We start from the raw sequence: 18,745 nt of genomic DNA, 5'->3' as shown, positions 1-18,745 counted from the left end.
CGGATAGCCAGGTTGTGCAGCATGCAGCACACGACGACGAACTGGGAGACTCTATCCGGCGAATACTGAAGAGATCCTCCGGAACGATCCAGGCAGCGGAACCGTTGCTTGAGGACGCCTATCGTTTGCTCGATGATGTTCCTTGTGGCTTGATGGCTTTCGTTGTATGCCTCCTCCGCTGGGGTCCTGGGCGCGCGGAGCGGGGTCATGAGCCATGTACACAAAGGGTAGCCCTTGTCCCCGATAAGCCATCCCCTTAGTGGCGTCTGTGCCTCGAACATGTCAGCCACAGTAGTCTGGCGCAGGATAAATGCATCGTGGCTGCTTCCTGGGAAGCAGGCATTGACAGCTAGGATGCGCTGCCTGTGGTCACACACCAGCTGTACATTTAGGGAATGGTAGCCCTTCCGGTTGCGGTAATCCTCGGCATTGTGGGTAGGTGCCCGCATAGCCACATGCGTGCAGTCAATGGCGCCCTGCACCATGGGGAAGCCCGCGATCCTGCCAAATCCGACTGCACGCTGCTCCTGCCTCTGTCGGGTCATGGGGAAGGAGATGAATTGGTGTCTCCTCGCGTAAAGTGCATCGGTGACCTGCCGGATGCAGCGATGCGCGGCGAACTGGGAGATGTTCGCTATGTCCGCAGCAGCGGCTTGGAAGGAGCCGCTTGCATAAAAGTTCAGAGCCACCGTGACCTTCACTTCCACCGAGAGAGACGTCCTGCACATCAGCTGTGGACGCAGATCTGTGTGAAGCAGCTGGCAGATCTCTGCAACCACCTCCCTTCTGAAGCGCAGCCTCTTCACACAATGCGCCGCAGTCATGGTGAGATAGGACACCTGCTGCCGGTATTGCCTGAGTGGGTAAGGCCTACGTTGCCGACGCCTGATGGCCCCTCTGCGTCTAGGCATGGCTGGCCCTCTCTCACAGCGTCTGCAAGCCCTTCGCACATAATGCTGCAACTGAGGGTTGGCCCCCCATACAGCCCCCATAATAAAGTTGAGAACAGATAAATCACAATGAATCAAATGTCAAAGCACTGGCCAGAAGCCAAAAATACCTCTCCTATGTTGTCCCAAATCTGTAACCTCTGTCCCTTGGTCTCTGTCCAGAAATCCAAAGCAGTAAAGTCATTGCAGCAAAATGGCTGGGCTTTATAGGTCAGTGTAAGTGCCCTTTAATTTGCGCTCCCCGAGGCCCACAGGGCCTCTTTTGCGTTCCACCTCACAGTTCTTAGCAGCGCCACGCCCACATTGGGTGGGCGCCACTGAATTTCCGGTTTGGGGCGCACAAACAGCGTTGCGCAACGATATGACGTCATAAGCTGCGCGCGCACCTGAGCGGGCGCAAACACTTTGCGCCGGCGCTAAATGTCAACTGAATTTGGGCGTCGGCGCAGATCGGACTGCGTTCAGGCGCTAAGTGTCTAGCGCCGGAAATATAGCCCTTTTATGGCGTTAGCGGCTGGCGCAACCCACTGAATTTCTAGGCCAAGATTTGCTGAGTGAAAGGAACCTTAAAAAAATGCTGGAATTTCAGTTTGTGTGAAAGTTTTCCTGACTATGAATGTTTAAGAAGTTACAGTATTTCTTTTGTCTGATTAGATGTTCTTTAAAAGAAAGATTCTGTTATGTGTGTTTTAGCTCCACCCACTTCTCTGTGTTAAAAGCATTTAAATCTTTTGTTTTGTCTTGGATTTTGGAAGTTTTAAGAATATGTGAATAAGATTGTGCCCCAAGAATTGAAAAAAAAAACTTTGAAATAATTTAAGTTAAGCTGGTGTGTAAAAAAACTGAGAAGAGCAACAAAAAGTTTGTTTAACAAAAGATTAGGTTTCAGTCTAAGATTTAACCTTGGAGTCCCGGTTGCTATGGTGAAATCTTCTAAAGCAGTTTGATTTGATTTGTTTAAATGTGAAAAACTAATTTTTCTGCAGTTCTATTCAATGTTTTTACAGTATTTTGGAAAGACATCTGAAGAAAGGACAATAAGAAATATGACGTAATTTACTGTTTTCTGCAATAATGTGCTATTTTGTTTTGTTTTATCTGTTCTGTTCGTGTTTAGTTAAAGTGTGAAAACACAACTGTCTTTTTCGATCGGGGAAGTTTTTTTTTAATTTACGTGAAGTGACGCAATTGCGCCTGATAATGTTTCACTCCACCTTCTTAAAAACCTGCAAAGGAGTTAACCCTTCCCACTGACAGCTGTTTAAGTCCACCAAGCAACAACTTTAGTATGAAATTTAAAGATATTGGACATTATTAAATTTAAGTTTCTTAATTTTAAGTTAATATTTCCCAGTAGGAAAATTATGATTTGATAACTTAACCCCTTGGGCTCTAAGTAGAGTCACAATGGAGTCTCTTCTTTCTTTTGTTATATGGAAGTTACCTTGTAAACTAATTGCAGCACTTCTGTCTCTAATGTTAAAACACTGTGTAAGCCACCTAGCCTGAGAATCACTTGTTTCTGAAATTGTGAATGGAGATACGCCTCTCCCAGAAGGTTTATTATAACCTACAACAGAACAATAAAAACATTAAGCATGACATTGATCAAATTAAAGTCATCACTTGGTGGGATGACCTTTGGAGTTGGGGACTGAATATACAGATCCATCCTTGGATTAGATTAATTTCACATGTATTCGTAGTAGTACAGTTTGTTGTGATGTGCTTTTTGATTTTCATGGCCTGTAATAAATGTCGTAAGCAGAGGATGAAAAGGTTGGCCAAGGCAGTAAAGCAGGGATTGGGTGAGAATGTCCCCAGTGCCTCTTTGACCTCAACAAAGGACACGTCTGAGTGGTACCGGGAGTAGTATATACCGGGGTAAGGTGAAAAGGGGCGGTATAAAGGGGTCCTCAATATTTGACCAGTATAAAACTATCTGAAAGGTACCATTTAGTCTTGTTAGCTGGAAAACAAACGCAAAGCACCATGGGATACTTGGCTATATTAACCCTTTTAGACTGACATAAGTAGAAATTAGCTGACATTCTGAAATGTTGCTTGTAATTACAACCTGGTAACTATTTAGAAAGAGCCTGTTCTTGGAAGAGATAAGGATACAAAGGCACAATTAAGAAATAGCAGCAAGTAAGACCTTGAAGAAGTATTCAGCCAGCTGCACAATTCAATGTGGCTTTGTCCAGCTAGCCATGTCTCTGCTGGAAAATACTTTCCCACACCGATAACAAAAGTAAGAGATAGCTCATAATACTGCTGTTTGGATTTTGGGATAATTTTGAAATGACAAAATGGACTCAGGCACTATATATTTGGTTACTTTTGGGAAAATAAAAGATCCTCTAAAAATAATGATAATAAAATGTGTTAATAACTTGGATCAAGTGAGAACATTTGATCTATGTTTTCTATCTTAAATATTGTACTGGACAGTAAAGTTTCTCCAGGACTCATGAATGAGATATGAATAGTAATTAAAGGAAAGTGATTGAGAGTGTAAGATTTAACCGGAGAATTACACTACTGAATGGGAATTTTCAAAATTTTCTAGTGAAAGTCAGGAAAGTGTAGTTAAGAATAGTAAATTGATAGCCTGGCCATTACCCAAGACATCGGGACCATGCAGAGGAAGATGAGCAAAGATCTCCAGGTGACTACAATCTTTTGATAAGACACCTGAAAGCCCGAGAAAGGCTTGTATCGGATGGCATGATATGGAGATACCGGTAGCAGTGTGCAAATGTGATTCGGTACATATGAGGTAATTATCATCCAGGAATGTATGGTGAATTTGCACTGAAGAACGGGTCTCAGACATGATCAGTTACTTGACAACAGCAAAACATGGTTAATGTGGCTCAGGAGAGCGAGACAACTTTTAAAGCATTGGCACATACTCCATCGAGAAACTATCTAATTTATGAAACAATCAGAATAGAGTTAAACACACTGGTACCTGTTAGAGGGATTGAAATTGAAGTTGAAGTGGAGAGTTACATGGAATCTGAATTGGGACAATTGAGGGCCAAGGAGAAATCATGTTTAGTAAGAATTATCCACAAGATGGATATGAGTAAAAGAGATCTGGAGGATCTTTTAAATCCATGATTTGTTGATTAGATGTTAAACTGTAATGTATTTGATATGATTGTAAGACTGAATTTAACTGTGACTGTAATAATTGTGTTTTGTAGGTAACAGAGCGTGGGAAAAACCAATACGAATCCAGTATGAGGTGATTTTGGTGGTGCCTCCTGTGTCACTACTGTTGCAATTACCATGCTTTACGGGTCTAACAGGACCTGGCACAATTCGGATACTCGGATATGACATTCCCCTGTTGTTTGTGGGTTTCAGTGAGCTCATGATGTGACTGAACTCCTCCCTAAAGCATTTTTATGTTTTGGAGGAAGACAACTCGAGCATAGATATTGAAATTGACAGCATAGGGGACAACTCACATTGGTGGGATATTGGGCTTAATACATCAGCACACCCTTAGGTTTGTATTATTTCACATGCTCTGGTAGTTATCCAACTTGTAATGATAGCGTATTTGATATATGTAATGTGTGTAGTAAGACTTTGATGCATAAGCCAATTGGGTACTCATGCCCATGACTGACAAGCACTTACAAATTAATTGAACACACCGAAAGAGAAGATCCGAAGCAATGTAGAGGAGACCCCAGGTGGGGTAACATCAGGAAAGATAGAAGAAACAGAGGATTCCCCAGGCGGGGCAGAATTGGAACACCGGAACAGTAAATTGAATTTGAGTAAGAGGTCAGAGGTTGCTCCTCCCCCTCAAAGGAATGGACTGTAAGGAAGGAAGAAATCTTCAAGACTCCCTACTAACTAACGCCCAAGTTGAGAGAGCAATAAGAGCTAGCTAGATTAGTCAAGAGCCGAAATAACAACAGAAAATGCTGGAAATACTCAGCAGGTCAGGCAGCATCCGTGGAGAGAGAAACAGAGTTAACGTTTCAGGTCTGGGACCCTTCATCAGGACTGGAAAAAGCTGGAGATGTAACAGATATTAATTCAGATGGGGGCGTAAGGGGATGAGGCTCAGACCTTTGCTGAGGACTGATCGTTCGGGGTCAGAGAGGGGAAGGTCAGAGGGGATAGTGAAAACACGGCAGAGGGTGAGATTGGAAGAAGGGATCGGATCAGAGGAAAGTAACGGGGATCCGATCCCTTCTTCCAATCTCACCCTCTGCCGTGTTTTCACTATCCCCTCTGATCTTCCCCTCTCTGACCCCGAACGATCAGTCCTCAGCAAAGGTCTGAGCTTCATCCCCTTACGCCCCCATCTGAAAATCTCTTTCCTTTAGTCAAGAGCCGATTGTGAGAAGTCAATAAGGATATTTCCTTCTCAAAAAAGGGAATTGTAAGAAATAGCTGTTAGATTCAAAGATGGGTTTTAATTCTTAGACCAGGGACTGACAACAGGCAAGCGGAAAAAGATAGCATAAATGCCAGCAAGGTCGAATATCAAGCATCAAAAGACAAATAGAAATGATAAGGGAATGGTAAAATGCAAGGAAACAGGGAGGATAGCACCTGCGAGATAACAAGGAGCCACGAAGCCATAAACTGCCCTTGAAGAATCTTGACAAAACATTCCTCAGAAAGATAAGAGGGAGGCCTTGTACAATAGGATGGGGATCAAATTGTGTGTTTCTGTTGATTAAATGTGCTTGCCACCAGGCGGCTGCTGCCCCGCGGGCAAGGCGCCTTGCAGGTCGCCGCAGACCATTTTTACATCTTAAAGGGGCATGTTATATTTAGCTGCTAGATCGTTTTGTACCTTTTCTACTTTTTATAATTTTTCTACCTTTTTTACTTTTTAATTTTTCCTTTTAAGATGCACTAATTAATTTAAGATCATGAAATCAACTAACCTGTTAAAACTAGGCTTTTACTATGGCCACGGTAAAATCCTGGTTGGTGTAAATTTGTGCAGAGCCATTGATCCGGACAGTGGTGAAACACAGCAATGATTGATTATATTTTTACCTGACTTTTTATTTTTATGATTCAGTTTTTGAAAGAATCAAAGGAGGGATTGTTAGGGAATATATATATATATTTTAATAACATAGATTTTAATATGATTAAACGAATGACTGAAAGTGCTGATTATGCTTAAACTGAGAACAGTCAACCACGTGCTGCTGAACTGTAGAACAAAGGGATGATGGTATGATGTACCAGAGATCCAATCACAGTGTGGTAACGTCAGATCAGCTGATTTAGCTTAACTTTAGAACAAAGGAATGAGTGATGCACCAAAGATCCAATCACAGTGTGATAACGTCAGGTTGGCCGATGTAGTTGAACCAACCATAGCTCTGCATGCATGCTGCTGAGTCAATGGTAATAAAGGGGATGGGTACATTTGCTGTGATCTGATGCTGTATAAGAACCAGCCATTTTGAACATGCTTTTTAGTTGAACAAAGGGAGTCAAACACTGTAAGTCAGTGCTGCAATAAATCGATTATTTAAAAACTACCACCGGACTCAAAATCTTTTTCTTTTGAGCGCTGACCTCAGATTAGTGTGGTCCACTGAAATTAAGAGATCTAACACATACCATTTACCTTCTTAATCGCCTGCTGCACCTGCATGCTTACCTTCAGCGAATGGTGCACAAGGACACCCAGGTCTTGTTGCACTTCCCCTTTTCCCAATCTATTGCCATTCAGATAATAATCTGTCTTCCTGTTTTTGCCATCGAAGTGGATAACCTCGCATTTATCCACATTATACTGCATTTGCCATGCATCTGCCCAATCACCCAACCTGTCCATATCATTCTGGAGTTTCTCTGCATCCTCCTCACAGCACACACGCCCACCCAGCTTTGTGTCGTCTGCAAACTTGGAGTTATTATATCTAGTTCCCTCATCTAGATCATTTATATATATTGTGAATAGCTGGGGTCCTAGCACCGATTCCTGCGGTACCCCACTAGTCATTGCCTGCCACTTGGAAAAAGAGCCGTTTATTCCAACTCTTTGCTTCCTAAGTGCCAACCAGTTCTCTATCCAAGACAGTATCTTACCCCCAATCCCATGTGCTTTAACTTTGCACGCTAATCTCTTATGCGGGACCTTATCGAAAGCCTTCTGAAAGTCCAAATACACCACATCCACTAGTTCTCCCATATCTATTCTACCAGTTACATCCTCAAAAAATTCCAGTAGATTAGTCAAGCATGCTCTAGATTTAGCACAACTGATTGCACTTCAGAATCAGAAGGAATTGAAATTATGGCTATGAATTTAATAGCGTTGAGGAGGCAGGTCCGCTGTCAAAATAGCAAAGATTGACAGCGGGTAGTCAACCTGCTGTCAACCTGCCTCCACGCGGGTCTCCCAGGTGTCGGGTCTGTCAGCGGGGGATACAATTCAGCTAGTTAAATGGCTTGTTAAGAGCCAATTTAAGACTATTTTGAGGCTTACTTCTAGTTTTACGTTCTCCCCCACAGGCTACCCGCTGTCCGGGGAACACGCCAGCTCAACCTGGCGTGTTTTGAGTCTGCTCTGATGTTCGTGAAAAGCTGACAGCTGCAGAAGTGGTATAAAGGATGCCATGTTGCAGATGGTGAGTTTCAGAGCGCAGAAAATGTTGGTTACTGCATTTTTAATACATATAGAGATTACTTTAACTTACAACTTTTTAGATTTAACTGTGTGTCCAGTGCCACCTCATTGGGAGAACCTCTCTCACCATTGACAGATCGCTTCTGTCATCTCACTTGCAGCTGCCATCTATTGCAGCAACATCGGAGCCATTGAAACAATCAGACCTTGGTCCTCCGAATCCTTCCACAATCACACCCAACATTAACATCACCAGGCACACCAACAACATCACCAACCTTCTCTGCCATCACCTGATGTTACACTGGACACAGGGTGTGATAAAAATAATAACTTCCGGGAAGTTATGTCATCACTTCCTGTGAACTGTGAACTGTGTACATACCTCACTTCCTGTCATATGTCACTTCCTGTTGGACTGGTATAAATACTGGTCTGTTCAGTATTGTAAGAGGCTTCTACCAGAGGCATGGTAAAGACCTCTCTTGTATATAGTGTGTTTATAAGTTACTTAAAGCTTACTTTAAAGTTACTTGATGGTAAGTCTCCTTTTTCTTACATCAATTTAAGTAACTTAGTATTTACACTGACAAATACTAGACCTTCAGACAAACTCGGAAGTTAAGGATCCAGGGAACCACCCATCATGGAGAAAATCCTTAGACCTATTCGTCTGGACTTGGACCCGAATACACCAGCAACTGGCAGGGTATGGAAGCATTGGTATCGTACTTTTGAGAATTTTCTGGATGAATGTAAAGCGGATGCTCCTGCTAAATTGAAGATACTTGTCAATTATGTGACCCCAAAAGTGTTCGAATATGTTGATGAATGGGATAATTACGAAGAGGTGATTCGGGCACTTAAGAAACTGTATGCGAAGACCCCAAATGAGGTCTATGCTAGACATCTACTGGCCACAGCCCGACAAGGGCCAGGGGAATCAATTGACGAATTCCTGCAAGAACTTCGCAGGCTCAGCGTAGATTGTAACTTTCAGGCAGCCTCAGCTGAGCTGTACCGCCAAGAAATGATTCGTGATGCTTTCATCTGCGGGATTGCCTCTCCATTTATACGCCAGCGTCTACTAGAAAGTAAAACACTTGAGCTACAAAAAGCTTTTGACCTAGCTTGTTCACTGGATTTGGCAAAGAGAAATGCAGACCTCTATCAGCTGCCCAGATCTCGATCTGCTGCTGTAGCTGCAACCAGACAATTCAAGCGGTCTCAGGTGAACCCTATCATGGGGGAATCTAATTCTGATAATTCTGATGAAGAAGAGGAGGACGACCCCACTTTAGCAGCCTCTTGGCAATCTAGGAAGGAATGCTTCTTTTGTGGAGATGCTTTTCACCCTAGGAAAACCTGCCCTGCTCGCAATGCAATCTGCAGTTATTGCGGGAAAAAAGGACACTTTGCTAAAGTTTGCCTATCAAGGGCCTCTACGAGGGCCAATCCAGCTAAGGCCTACCGAACTGCCCCAATTAGGGCCTATCAAGATGCTCCAGCTAGGACCTATCAAGCTTCCTCTCGAGCTCTCTCCCGAAGAAGCACACCGAGAGTTTTAGCCACTCTCTGTGCAACGACACCAATTACAGCTGCTTGCCCACAGAACCTGTCTCATGCAGCCACAAAAATTTCAATTAAAGGGCATACCTTAGATGCCTTAATTGACTCAGGAAGTACTGATAGTTTCATTAAGGAACAGATTGTTGCGAAATTGAAACTACATGTCTTCCCATCGGACCAGGCAATTGCGATGGCCCAGTCATCACTTAATACCAGAATCTCCGGCTTTTGTGTTGTTGATATGACACTTCATGGTCGTATGTATCCCTCCACCCGACTTTCGGTGCTCAAGGACTTATGTAGTGATCTCCTCTTAGGGCTGGACTTCCAAAAACAGCATAAGAAACTCACCATTGAGTTTGGTGGATCCAAACCCGGACTTACTATTTCTAATATACCGTCTAAATTACCATTTTGTGCATTATCAGCAGCTTCACTTGATGAACCCTCATTATTTGTCAGTATTCCGCCTCAATGCGAACCGATAATAACGAAATCGCGGCGCTTTAATCAGGAAGACCAATCTTTTATTGCGGCTGAAATCTCTCGACTTCTAGCAGAGGATATCATTGAACCGTGTTCGCCGCCCTGGCGGGCTCAAGTCGTCATTGTCAAGAACCCTCTAAAACCTCACAAACAGCGACTATGCATCGATTATTCGCAAACCATCAATCAATATACCGACTTGGACGCCTACCCATTGCCACGCATTGATGATATGGTTAATAAACTGGCCGAATACAAAGTGTTCTCAACTTACGATTTTAAAAGTGCCTATCATCAGTTACCCTTGAAGGTCTCAGATAAGCAGTACACAGCCTTTGAGGCTAATGGACGGCTGTACCAATTTCGTCGCCTTCCATTCGGGGTTACTAATGGAGTGGCTGTCTTTCAACGGGCAATGGATGGCCTGGTTAAGCAGGAAAACCTAAGGGACACTTTTCCCTATCTTGATAACATTACCATTGCAGGTCACGATCAACAGGAACACGACTCCAACCTCCAAAAATTTCGGGATGCCATCCATCGCCGTAATTTGACCCTGAATGAATCCAAATCTGTTGAGTCGCAACCGACCATCAACATCCTTGGCTACTGCGTAGGCAATGGTATCATTAAGCCAGACCCAGAAAGACTTCGCCCGCTCCAAGAGCTCCCGTCACCTAAGAATCCGGCTTCTTTACGTCGGGCTCTCGGTCTGTTTGCATACTACGCTAAATGGATTCCTCATTTTTCGGACAAAATCCAACCCTTGCTGCATGCTAGATCATTTCCACTGGGAACAGCAGCTGTTGCAGCCTTTAACCTTCTCAAAAAACAGTTGGAGAAAGCGGCTCTTCACTCCATTGATGAGAATCTCCCTTTCGTGGTTGAATGTGATGCCTCGGAGGTGGCGATCTCGGCCTCTGAATCAGGAAGGTCGTCCTGTAGCATTTATGTCCAGGACCTTACAAGGTGCCGAGCTACATTATCCTCCGGTTGAGAAAGAAGCCACAGCCAACATAGAGGCAGTACGGAAGTGGAACCATTTTCTAGCTCACCAGCACTTTACATTGATCACGGACCAACGATCAGTCGCCTTCATGCTCGATAATCGAAAACGAACCAAAATTAAGAATAATAAAATACAACTTTGGAGGATGGAACTGGCCTCTTTTGGTTATACCATTCTCTATCGGCCTGGCAAGGAGAATGTGGCCCCGGACACCCTCACACGGGCATTCTGCTCCACTATGTCATCCTCCACTCTTATGGATGTCCACAATGGTTTGTGTCATCCTGGCGTTACGCGCATGCTACATTTCGTACGATCACGGAATCTCCCTTTTTCCACTGGAGATGTAAAGAAAATATGCTCAGAATGCCGGCTTTGTGCGGAATTAAAACCTCAGTTCTTCCGCCCCTCAGATGGTATACTCATACATGCAACCCAACCGATGCAACGACTTAGCATCGATTTTAAGGGCCCAGTGCCCTCTTCAACTCGGAACACATATTTGCTCACCATGATCGACGAATATTCACGTTTTCCGTTTGCCTTCCCCTGCTCCAATATGCTGGCGTCCACAGTAATCTGCTGCCTTGAGCAGGTATTTTCTCTCTGTGGCATGCCGGCTTATATTCACTCAGATCGGGGTCCATCCTTTATGTCAAGGGAACTCAAGGACTACCCCTCAGAACGGGGAATTGCTACAAGCAAAACAACACCATACCATCCCATCGGAAATGGGCAGGTAGAGAGGTATAACGGTATCATCTGGAATTCCGTACGTCTCGCTTTAAGATCTCGGGGCCTACCAGACCAGCAATGGGAAACAGTGCTTCCGGATGCATTGCACTCTATACGGTCCCTGCTTTCTACAGCCACAAATACTACACCTCATGAGCGGTTCTTTGGATTCCAGCGTCGCTCATCTCATGGGACATCACTCCCGTCATGGCTAACTACTCCTGGACCTGTATTACTCCGAAGATACGTTCGGACGTCTAAAAATGACCCTCTTGTAGACGAGGTCGAACTAACCGATGCCAACCCCACCTATGCAAACATACGATATTCCGACGGCCGAGAATCTACCGTATCATTACGGGATCTGGCTCCCTGCCCACCAGGACCTAGTGGGACATCGGGTGATGGCATTTCACCAGGAAACTCTTGGGACCTATCGGGTACCCCTCTCCAGGATCCTGATCGGACACCAACTAGCTTGGTGCCGGTAGAACCCCGTGCTCAAGGTTGCGACCCTCCCAGTACCGCGCATGAAAGTACTGATCCACCACAGACCAGCTCTGCACCTCCCTCTGAACAGAGGCAGTCCGACTTTGAACCTATTGGGGCTCGTACTCGAAGCCATGATCTCCCCGACCCTTCACAGGGCAATCCAGGCCACACAGACTCTGACCAATGGCCAACCGCATGTAAGCGGACCAGCGACCCTCTACGACGGGAATCCAAACGGGTGCGACTCTTCCTTGTTCGGCGGCTGCGGACCAAAAGGTAGACCACAGCCTCCTAATCCTGCAGGAGGGAAGAATGTGATAAAAATAATAACTTCCGGGAAGTTATGTCATCACTTCCTGTGAACTGTGAACTATGAACTGTGTACATACCTCACTTCCTGTCATATGTCACTTCCTGTTGGACTGGTATAAATACTGGTCTGTTCAGTATTGTAAGAGGCTTCTACCAGAGGCATGGTAAAGACCTCTCTTGTATATAGTGTGTTTATAAGTTACTTAAAGCTTACTTTAAAGTTACTTGATGGTAAGTCTCCTTTTTCTTACATCACAGGGCATCAGCCCCTGACAACATTGCTGCCGGGAGGCCAACGATGGCATCACCATGGCCAGATTTTCTTCACTTGACGCTGTAAATCCTGGCTGCCACTTGATGCGCCAGGTTGACACCATCCCACACCAGCACTGTGAAGCATCCATTTAATGTCCAAGCCATTCCATGCACACTCATCACTATAGCGGGGTGCGGGGGGAGGTGGGGTGAGTTATGACTGAACAATTACTGGAACTCAGTCAGACACTTCTCAAGGTGCGCTCATCTCTGTCCAATAAGGGGTACTTTTGGAAAAAGAGATTTCACTGTATGACAACACATTACCAGAAACTTCACATGGACATTGGCTAAACCTCTCAAGTGCCTACCCTTGTGTGTTGTTAGTTGGTATGCTTGCAGTAGGATGAGGGTGAGTGTGAGGGGTGGCTAGTGAGATGGGGAAGTGATAAAGTAGATAGAGAGGGTTGGGTGGAGGTGCAAGGTAAGTTGGTGTCCTGGGGAGGTCTCTTCTGTCCTTGGAAGGGAAGAGAACCTCCCTGTGTGCTGTGACTCCCTCCATAAGCATATGGAAGGAGTCATTGGAGAGCCTGGGTGCAAGCGTTCCCCTTTGTGCAGTGATTGTCAGTGTTTGCAGCACCTCAATGCTGTCAAACACTGACAGAACAACTGTCAAACTCCATAAGAACATAAGAAATAGGAGCAGGAGTAGGCCAATTGGCCCCTCGAGCCTGCTCCGCCATTCAATAAGATCATGGCTGATCTGATCCTAACCGACAATCCACTATCACAGAACCATCTCCTGAATCTAACAGAATTAGACACACGAAATAGGAGCAGTATCAGGCAACACGGCCCCTGGGCCCGCTCCGCTACCCACAGGGCCATGACCGATCCGGACCTAGACTCATGTCCAAATTCCTGCCCGCTCCCCGTAACCCTTAATTCCCTTTACTTCTAGGAAACTGTCTATTTCTGTTTTAAATTTATGTAATGATGTAGCTTCTACAGCTTTTTGAGGCAGCATATTCCATGGACCTACCGCCCTCTGAGTGAAGTAGTTCCTCCTCATCTCAGTTTTGAAAGAGCAGCCCCTTATTCTAAGACTATGCCCCCTAGTTCTAGTTTCACCCATCATCGGGAACATCCTTCCCGCATCCACCCGATCCAACCCCTTCACAATCTTATATGTTTCAATAAGATCGCCTCTCATTCTTCTGAACTCCAATGAGTAGAGTCCCAATCTACTCAACCTCTCCTCATATGTCCATCCCCTCATCCCCGGGATTAACCGAGTGAACCTTCTTTGTACTGACTCGAGAGCAAGTATGTCCTTTCTTAAGTATGGACACCAAAACTGTACGCAGTATTCCAGGTGCAGTCTCACCAATACCTTGTACAACTGAAGCAATACCTCCCTATTTTTATATTCTATCCCCCTAGCAATGAAAGCCAACATTCCACTGGCCTTCTTAATCACTTGCTGCACCTGCATACTAACCTTTTGAGTTTTGTGCACCAGGACCCCCAGATCCCTTTGTACTTCAGTACTTTCCAGTTTCTTGCCATTAAGATAATAGCTTGCTCTACGATTTTTCCTGCCAAAGTGCATAACCTCACACTTTCCAGTATTGTATTCCATCTGCCAAATCTCTGCCCACTTACTTAGCCTGTCTATGTCCCCTTGCAGGTTTTTTATGTCCTCCTCACTCACTACTTTCCCTCCCATCTTAGTATCATCTGCAAACTTTGATATGTTACACTCGGTCCCCTCCTCCAAATCGTTAATATAGATTGTAAAGAGTTGGGGACCCAGCACTGACCCCTGCGGAACACCACTAGTTACTGACTGCCAGTCTGAGAATGAACCATTTATCTGTTAGATAGCCAATCCTCTATCCATGCCAGAATATTACCCCCAATCCCGTGATTTTTTATCTTAAGCAATAATCTTTTGTGTGGCACCTTGTCAAATGCCTTTTGGAAGTCTAAATACACTACGTCCACTGGTTCCCCTTTATCCACCCTATATGTTACTTCCTCAAAGAACTCCAGCAAATTTGTCAAACATGACTTCCCCTTCATAAAACCATGCTGACTTTGTCCTATTAAATTATGATTATCCAAATGTCCTGTTACTGTCTCCTTAATAATGGACTCCAAAATTTTACCTACCACAGATGTTAGGCTAACCGGTCTATAGTTTCCAGCCTTCTGTCTACTGCCCTTTTTAAATAAGGGTGTTACATTAGCAGTTTTCCAGTCTGCCGGGACCATTGCCGAGTCCAGGGAGTTTTGGAAAATTATTACCAATGCATCCACAATCCCTACCGCCACTTCCCTCAAGACCCTAGGATGTAAGCCATCGGGTCCAGGTGATTTATCCGCCTTGAGTCCCATTATTTTACCGAGTACCACTTTCTTAGTGATTTTGATCGTGTTTAGCTCCTCCCCCCCTATAGCCCCCTGTTTGTCCAGTGTTGGGATATTCTTAGTGTCTTCTACTGTTAAGACTGATATAAAATATTCATTCAGTGTTTTTGCCATCTCCATATTTCCCACCATTAATTTCCCGGTCTCATCCTCTAAGGGACCAACATTTACTTTAGCCACCCTTTTTCTTTTTATATAACTATAAAAACTCTTACTATCTGTTTTTATATTTTTTGCTAATTTACTTTCATAATCTATCTTCCCTTTCTTAATCAATCTTTTTGTTATTTTTTGCTGTCTTTTAAAGTTTTCCCAATCCTCTATCCTCCCACTAGATTTGGCTACCTTATATGCCCTTGTTTTTAGTCGAATACTATCCTTAATTTCTTTACTTAGCCACGGATGGCTGTCTTTTCTTTTACAAAGAACAGGCATGGTCGGGGGATGGGCAGTGGGCTCAGGTAACTTTAACCTTGCAGCTTGAACTTGCAGTTAGGGATAAAATGCACTCAGTATTAACAGCCAGGGGAACTTAAGCAGCAAAAGAGAGGAGTCTGGGGGAGAAAGAGCAAAGGATGGCAACGGATGGCAAAGGGAGCTGCCAGCCCAGGAGCCATCTTGTCAGGACTGATAAGGGCAATGCGGTTGACGTGGTGTACATCGACTTCCAAAAGGCGTTTGATAAACAGCCACATAATCGGCTTGCCAGCAAAGTTGAAGCCCATGGAATAAAAAGGACAGCGGCAGCATGGGTACGAAATTGGCAAAGTGACAGGAAACAGAGTAGTGAACGGTTGTTTTTCGGACTGGAGGAAGGTATACAGTGCTGTTCCCCAGGGGTCAGTACTAGGACCACTGCTTTTCTTGATATATATTAATGACTTAGACTTGGGTGTACAGGGTACAATTTCAAAATTTGCAGATGACACAAAACTTGGACGTATAGTGAACAGTGAGGAGGCTAGTGATAGACTTCAATAAGACATAGATAGGCTGGTGAAATGACGGACACGTGGTAGATGAAATTTATCGCAGAAAACTGCGAAGTGATACATTTTGGTCGGAAGAACGAGGAGAGGACACACAAACTAAAGAGTACAATCCGAAAGGGGGTGCATGAACAGAGAGACCTGGGGGTGTTTGTGCACAAATCGTTGAAGGTGGCAGGGCAGGTTGAGAAAGTGCTTAAAAAAGCATACGGGATCCTGGGCTTCATAAAAAGAGGCATACAGTACAAAAGCAAGGAAGTTATGATGAACCTTTATAAAACACTGATCCAGCCTCAACTGGAGTATTCTGTCCAATTCTGGGCACCGTACTTTAGGAAGGATGTGAAAGCCTTAGAGAGAGTGCAGAAAAGATTTACCAGAATGATTCCAGGGATGAGGGACTTCAGTTACGTGGATAGACTAGAGAAGCTGGGGTTGTTCTCCTTAGAGCAGAGAAGGTTGAGAGGAGATTTGATAGAGGTGTTCAAAATCATGAGGGGTCTGGACAGCGTAGATAGAGAGAAACTGTTCCCATTGGCAGAAGGGTCGAGAACCAGAGGACACAGATTTAAGCTGATTGGCAGAAGAACCAAAGGTGACATGAGGGAAAACTTTTTTACGCAGTGAGTGGTTAGGATCTGGAATGCACTGCCTGAAAGGATGCTGGAGGAACACTCAATCGTGGCTTTCAAAAGGGAATTGGATAAGTATCTGAAGGAAAAAAATTTGCAGCGCTATGGGGAAAGGGCGGGGGAGTGGGACTAGCTGAAGTGCTCTTGCAGAGAGCCGGCACGGGCTTAACAGGCCGAATGGCCTCCTTCTGTGCTGTAACCATTCTAATGATTGTATAAGAGCTGGAAAACAAAGTACAGTTTTTGGGAAGCCAGTATTTTCAATTGAAATTTCGAGAAAATCAGTAGAAAACTGGAATGGCAGCACAATAGCAGTAAGGTTCTCCCAATCTTCAGCCGTAACTTCAATGGCTATTTTTAGCTGTTTATCCCAGTTCTTCAGTGGTTCCACTGAACCTCAGCTGAAGTTACAGCAGGAGATCGGGAACACCGCTGTGGAATTTCCAGGCAATGGTCTTTAACAAGATGCTAATGAACACTAAAAAACGTGACAAAAAAAATTGGAAATTGGAAAAGGAAAGAATGACCTGGGGTGAAAAAAATTAGAGTTTTCCAGTGAAACTGAAGAACTCTACACATACCTTACTGACCAACAGATGCGAACAAGTACGATTATATAGCATCTTTAATGACCTCAGGATGTTGCAAGGTGCTTCACAGCCAATGAATTACTTTTTGAAGTGCAACCACTTTTGTAACATGGCAGCAAAATTGCACACAAACAGCAATAGACATATGATCAGATAATGAAATTTTAATTAAATAAAATTAACAATATTGTTAATATACCTGGTGTTGAAGCGAGAGATGTTTGCTTTGTATGCTCACCTTCCTCATCTGAAATATATTTAAATCATATTTAGAGGTCTACTTTTTGGTTTTTTTAACCATTAAAAATTGTTCCCATGTTTATTTTGGACTTTTCAAAAGCGTGCAAAAATTGGAACAAAAAATATAAAAGGCAACGGTTCATGAAATACCGAGAAAAAATATTAAATAACAAAGTACGATAGCAAAATACTACGGATGCTGGAAATCCGAAATAACAACAGAAAATGCTGGAATAACTCAGCAGGCCAGGCAACATCTGTGGAGAGAGAAACAGAGTCAACGTTTCGGGTCAAACTCTTTGTCAAGACTGGACAAAGTCTTGACAAAGAGTTTGACTCGAAACGTTGCCTCTGTTTTCTCTCCACGGATGTTGCCTGGCCTGCTGAGTTATTCCAGCATTTTCTGTTGTTATTTTAAATAACACAGTGTCCATGTCATGAGTATATATTCCTATAATATTCTCTTCCACTTTCTTTCCACCGAAGCTCTTGGTTTAATGTCGTTAAATGCGAGGTTATCCACTTTGGTGGCAAAAACAGGAAGACAGATTATTATCTGAATGGCAATAGATTGGGAGAAGGGGAAGTGCAACGAGACCTGGGAGTCCTTGTGCACCAGTCACTGAAGGTAAGCATGCAGGTGCAGCAGGCGGTTAAGAAGGCAAATGGTATGTTGGCCTTCGTAGCGAGAGGGTTTGAGTACAGGAGCAAGGATGTCTTGCTGCAGTTGTACAGGGCCTTGGTGAGACCACACCTTGAGTACTGTGTGCAGTTTTCGTCGCCTTATCTGAGGAAGGATGTTCTTGCCATGGAGGGAGTGCAGCGAAGATTCACCAAACTGATACCTGGGATGGCAGGAATGACGTATGAAGAGAGATTGGGTCGATTAGGCTTTTATTCGCTAGAGTTTAGAAGAATGAGAGGGGATCTCATTGAAACTTATAAAATTCTAACAGGAATAGACAGACTAGATGCAGGAAGGATGTTCCCGATGGCAGGGGAGTCCAGAAGCAGGGGTCACAGTCTAAGGATAAGGGTAAGCCATTTAGGGAAAGCCATTTAGGACTGAGATGAGGAGGAATTTCTTCACCCAGAGAGTGGTGAACCTGTGGAATTCTCTACCATAGGAGGCAGTTGAGGCCAACTTATTAAATATATTCAAAAAGGAGTTAGATATATTTCTTAAGGCTAATGGGATCAAGGGATATGGAGAGAAAGCAGGGACAGGGTACTGAATTTGGATGATCAGCCATGATCTCATTAAATGGCGGAACAGGCTCGAGGGGCCGAATGGCCTACTCCTGTTCCTATCTTCTATGTTTCTATGTTTAGCAAAACTGACTGCGCTTCAGAATCAGAAGGAATTGAAATTCAGAGCTGGAAAACAAAGTACAGTACGATTTTTGGGAAGCCAGTATT

The 18,745-nt window shown here is 44.1% G+C and overlaps 1 protein-coding gene across 1 annotated transcript in view; it reads right to left on the bottom strand.

Annotated features, from left to right (window-relative positions):
• The window catches only part of LOC147104262 (uncharacterized), a 270,460-nt gene that overhangs the window by 85,080 nt on the left and 166,635 nt on the right, over window positions 1-18,745 (bottom strand). Inside the window, exon 16 of the mRNA XM_085962175.1 lies at window positions 17,286-17,333. Coding sequence (XP_085818301.1) covers window positions 17,286-17,333 — 48 coding nt within the window. The remainder of the gene's footprint in view (window positions 1-17,285; window positions 17,334-18,745) is intronic.

This window comes from Somniosus microcephalus, chromosome 19, assembly GCF_052327205.1.
Source record: "Somniosus microcephalus isolate GS21.2 chromosome 19, FLI_Smic_1.0, whole genome shotgun sequence".
In the NCBI taxonomy this organism is placed as follows: Eukaryota; Metazoa; Chordata; class Chondrichthyes; order Squaliformes; family Somniosidae; genus Somniosus; species Somniosus microcephalus.
This window is presented reverse-complemented; position numbering and strand designations above follow the sequence as displayed.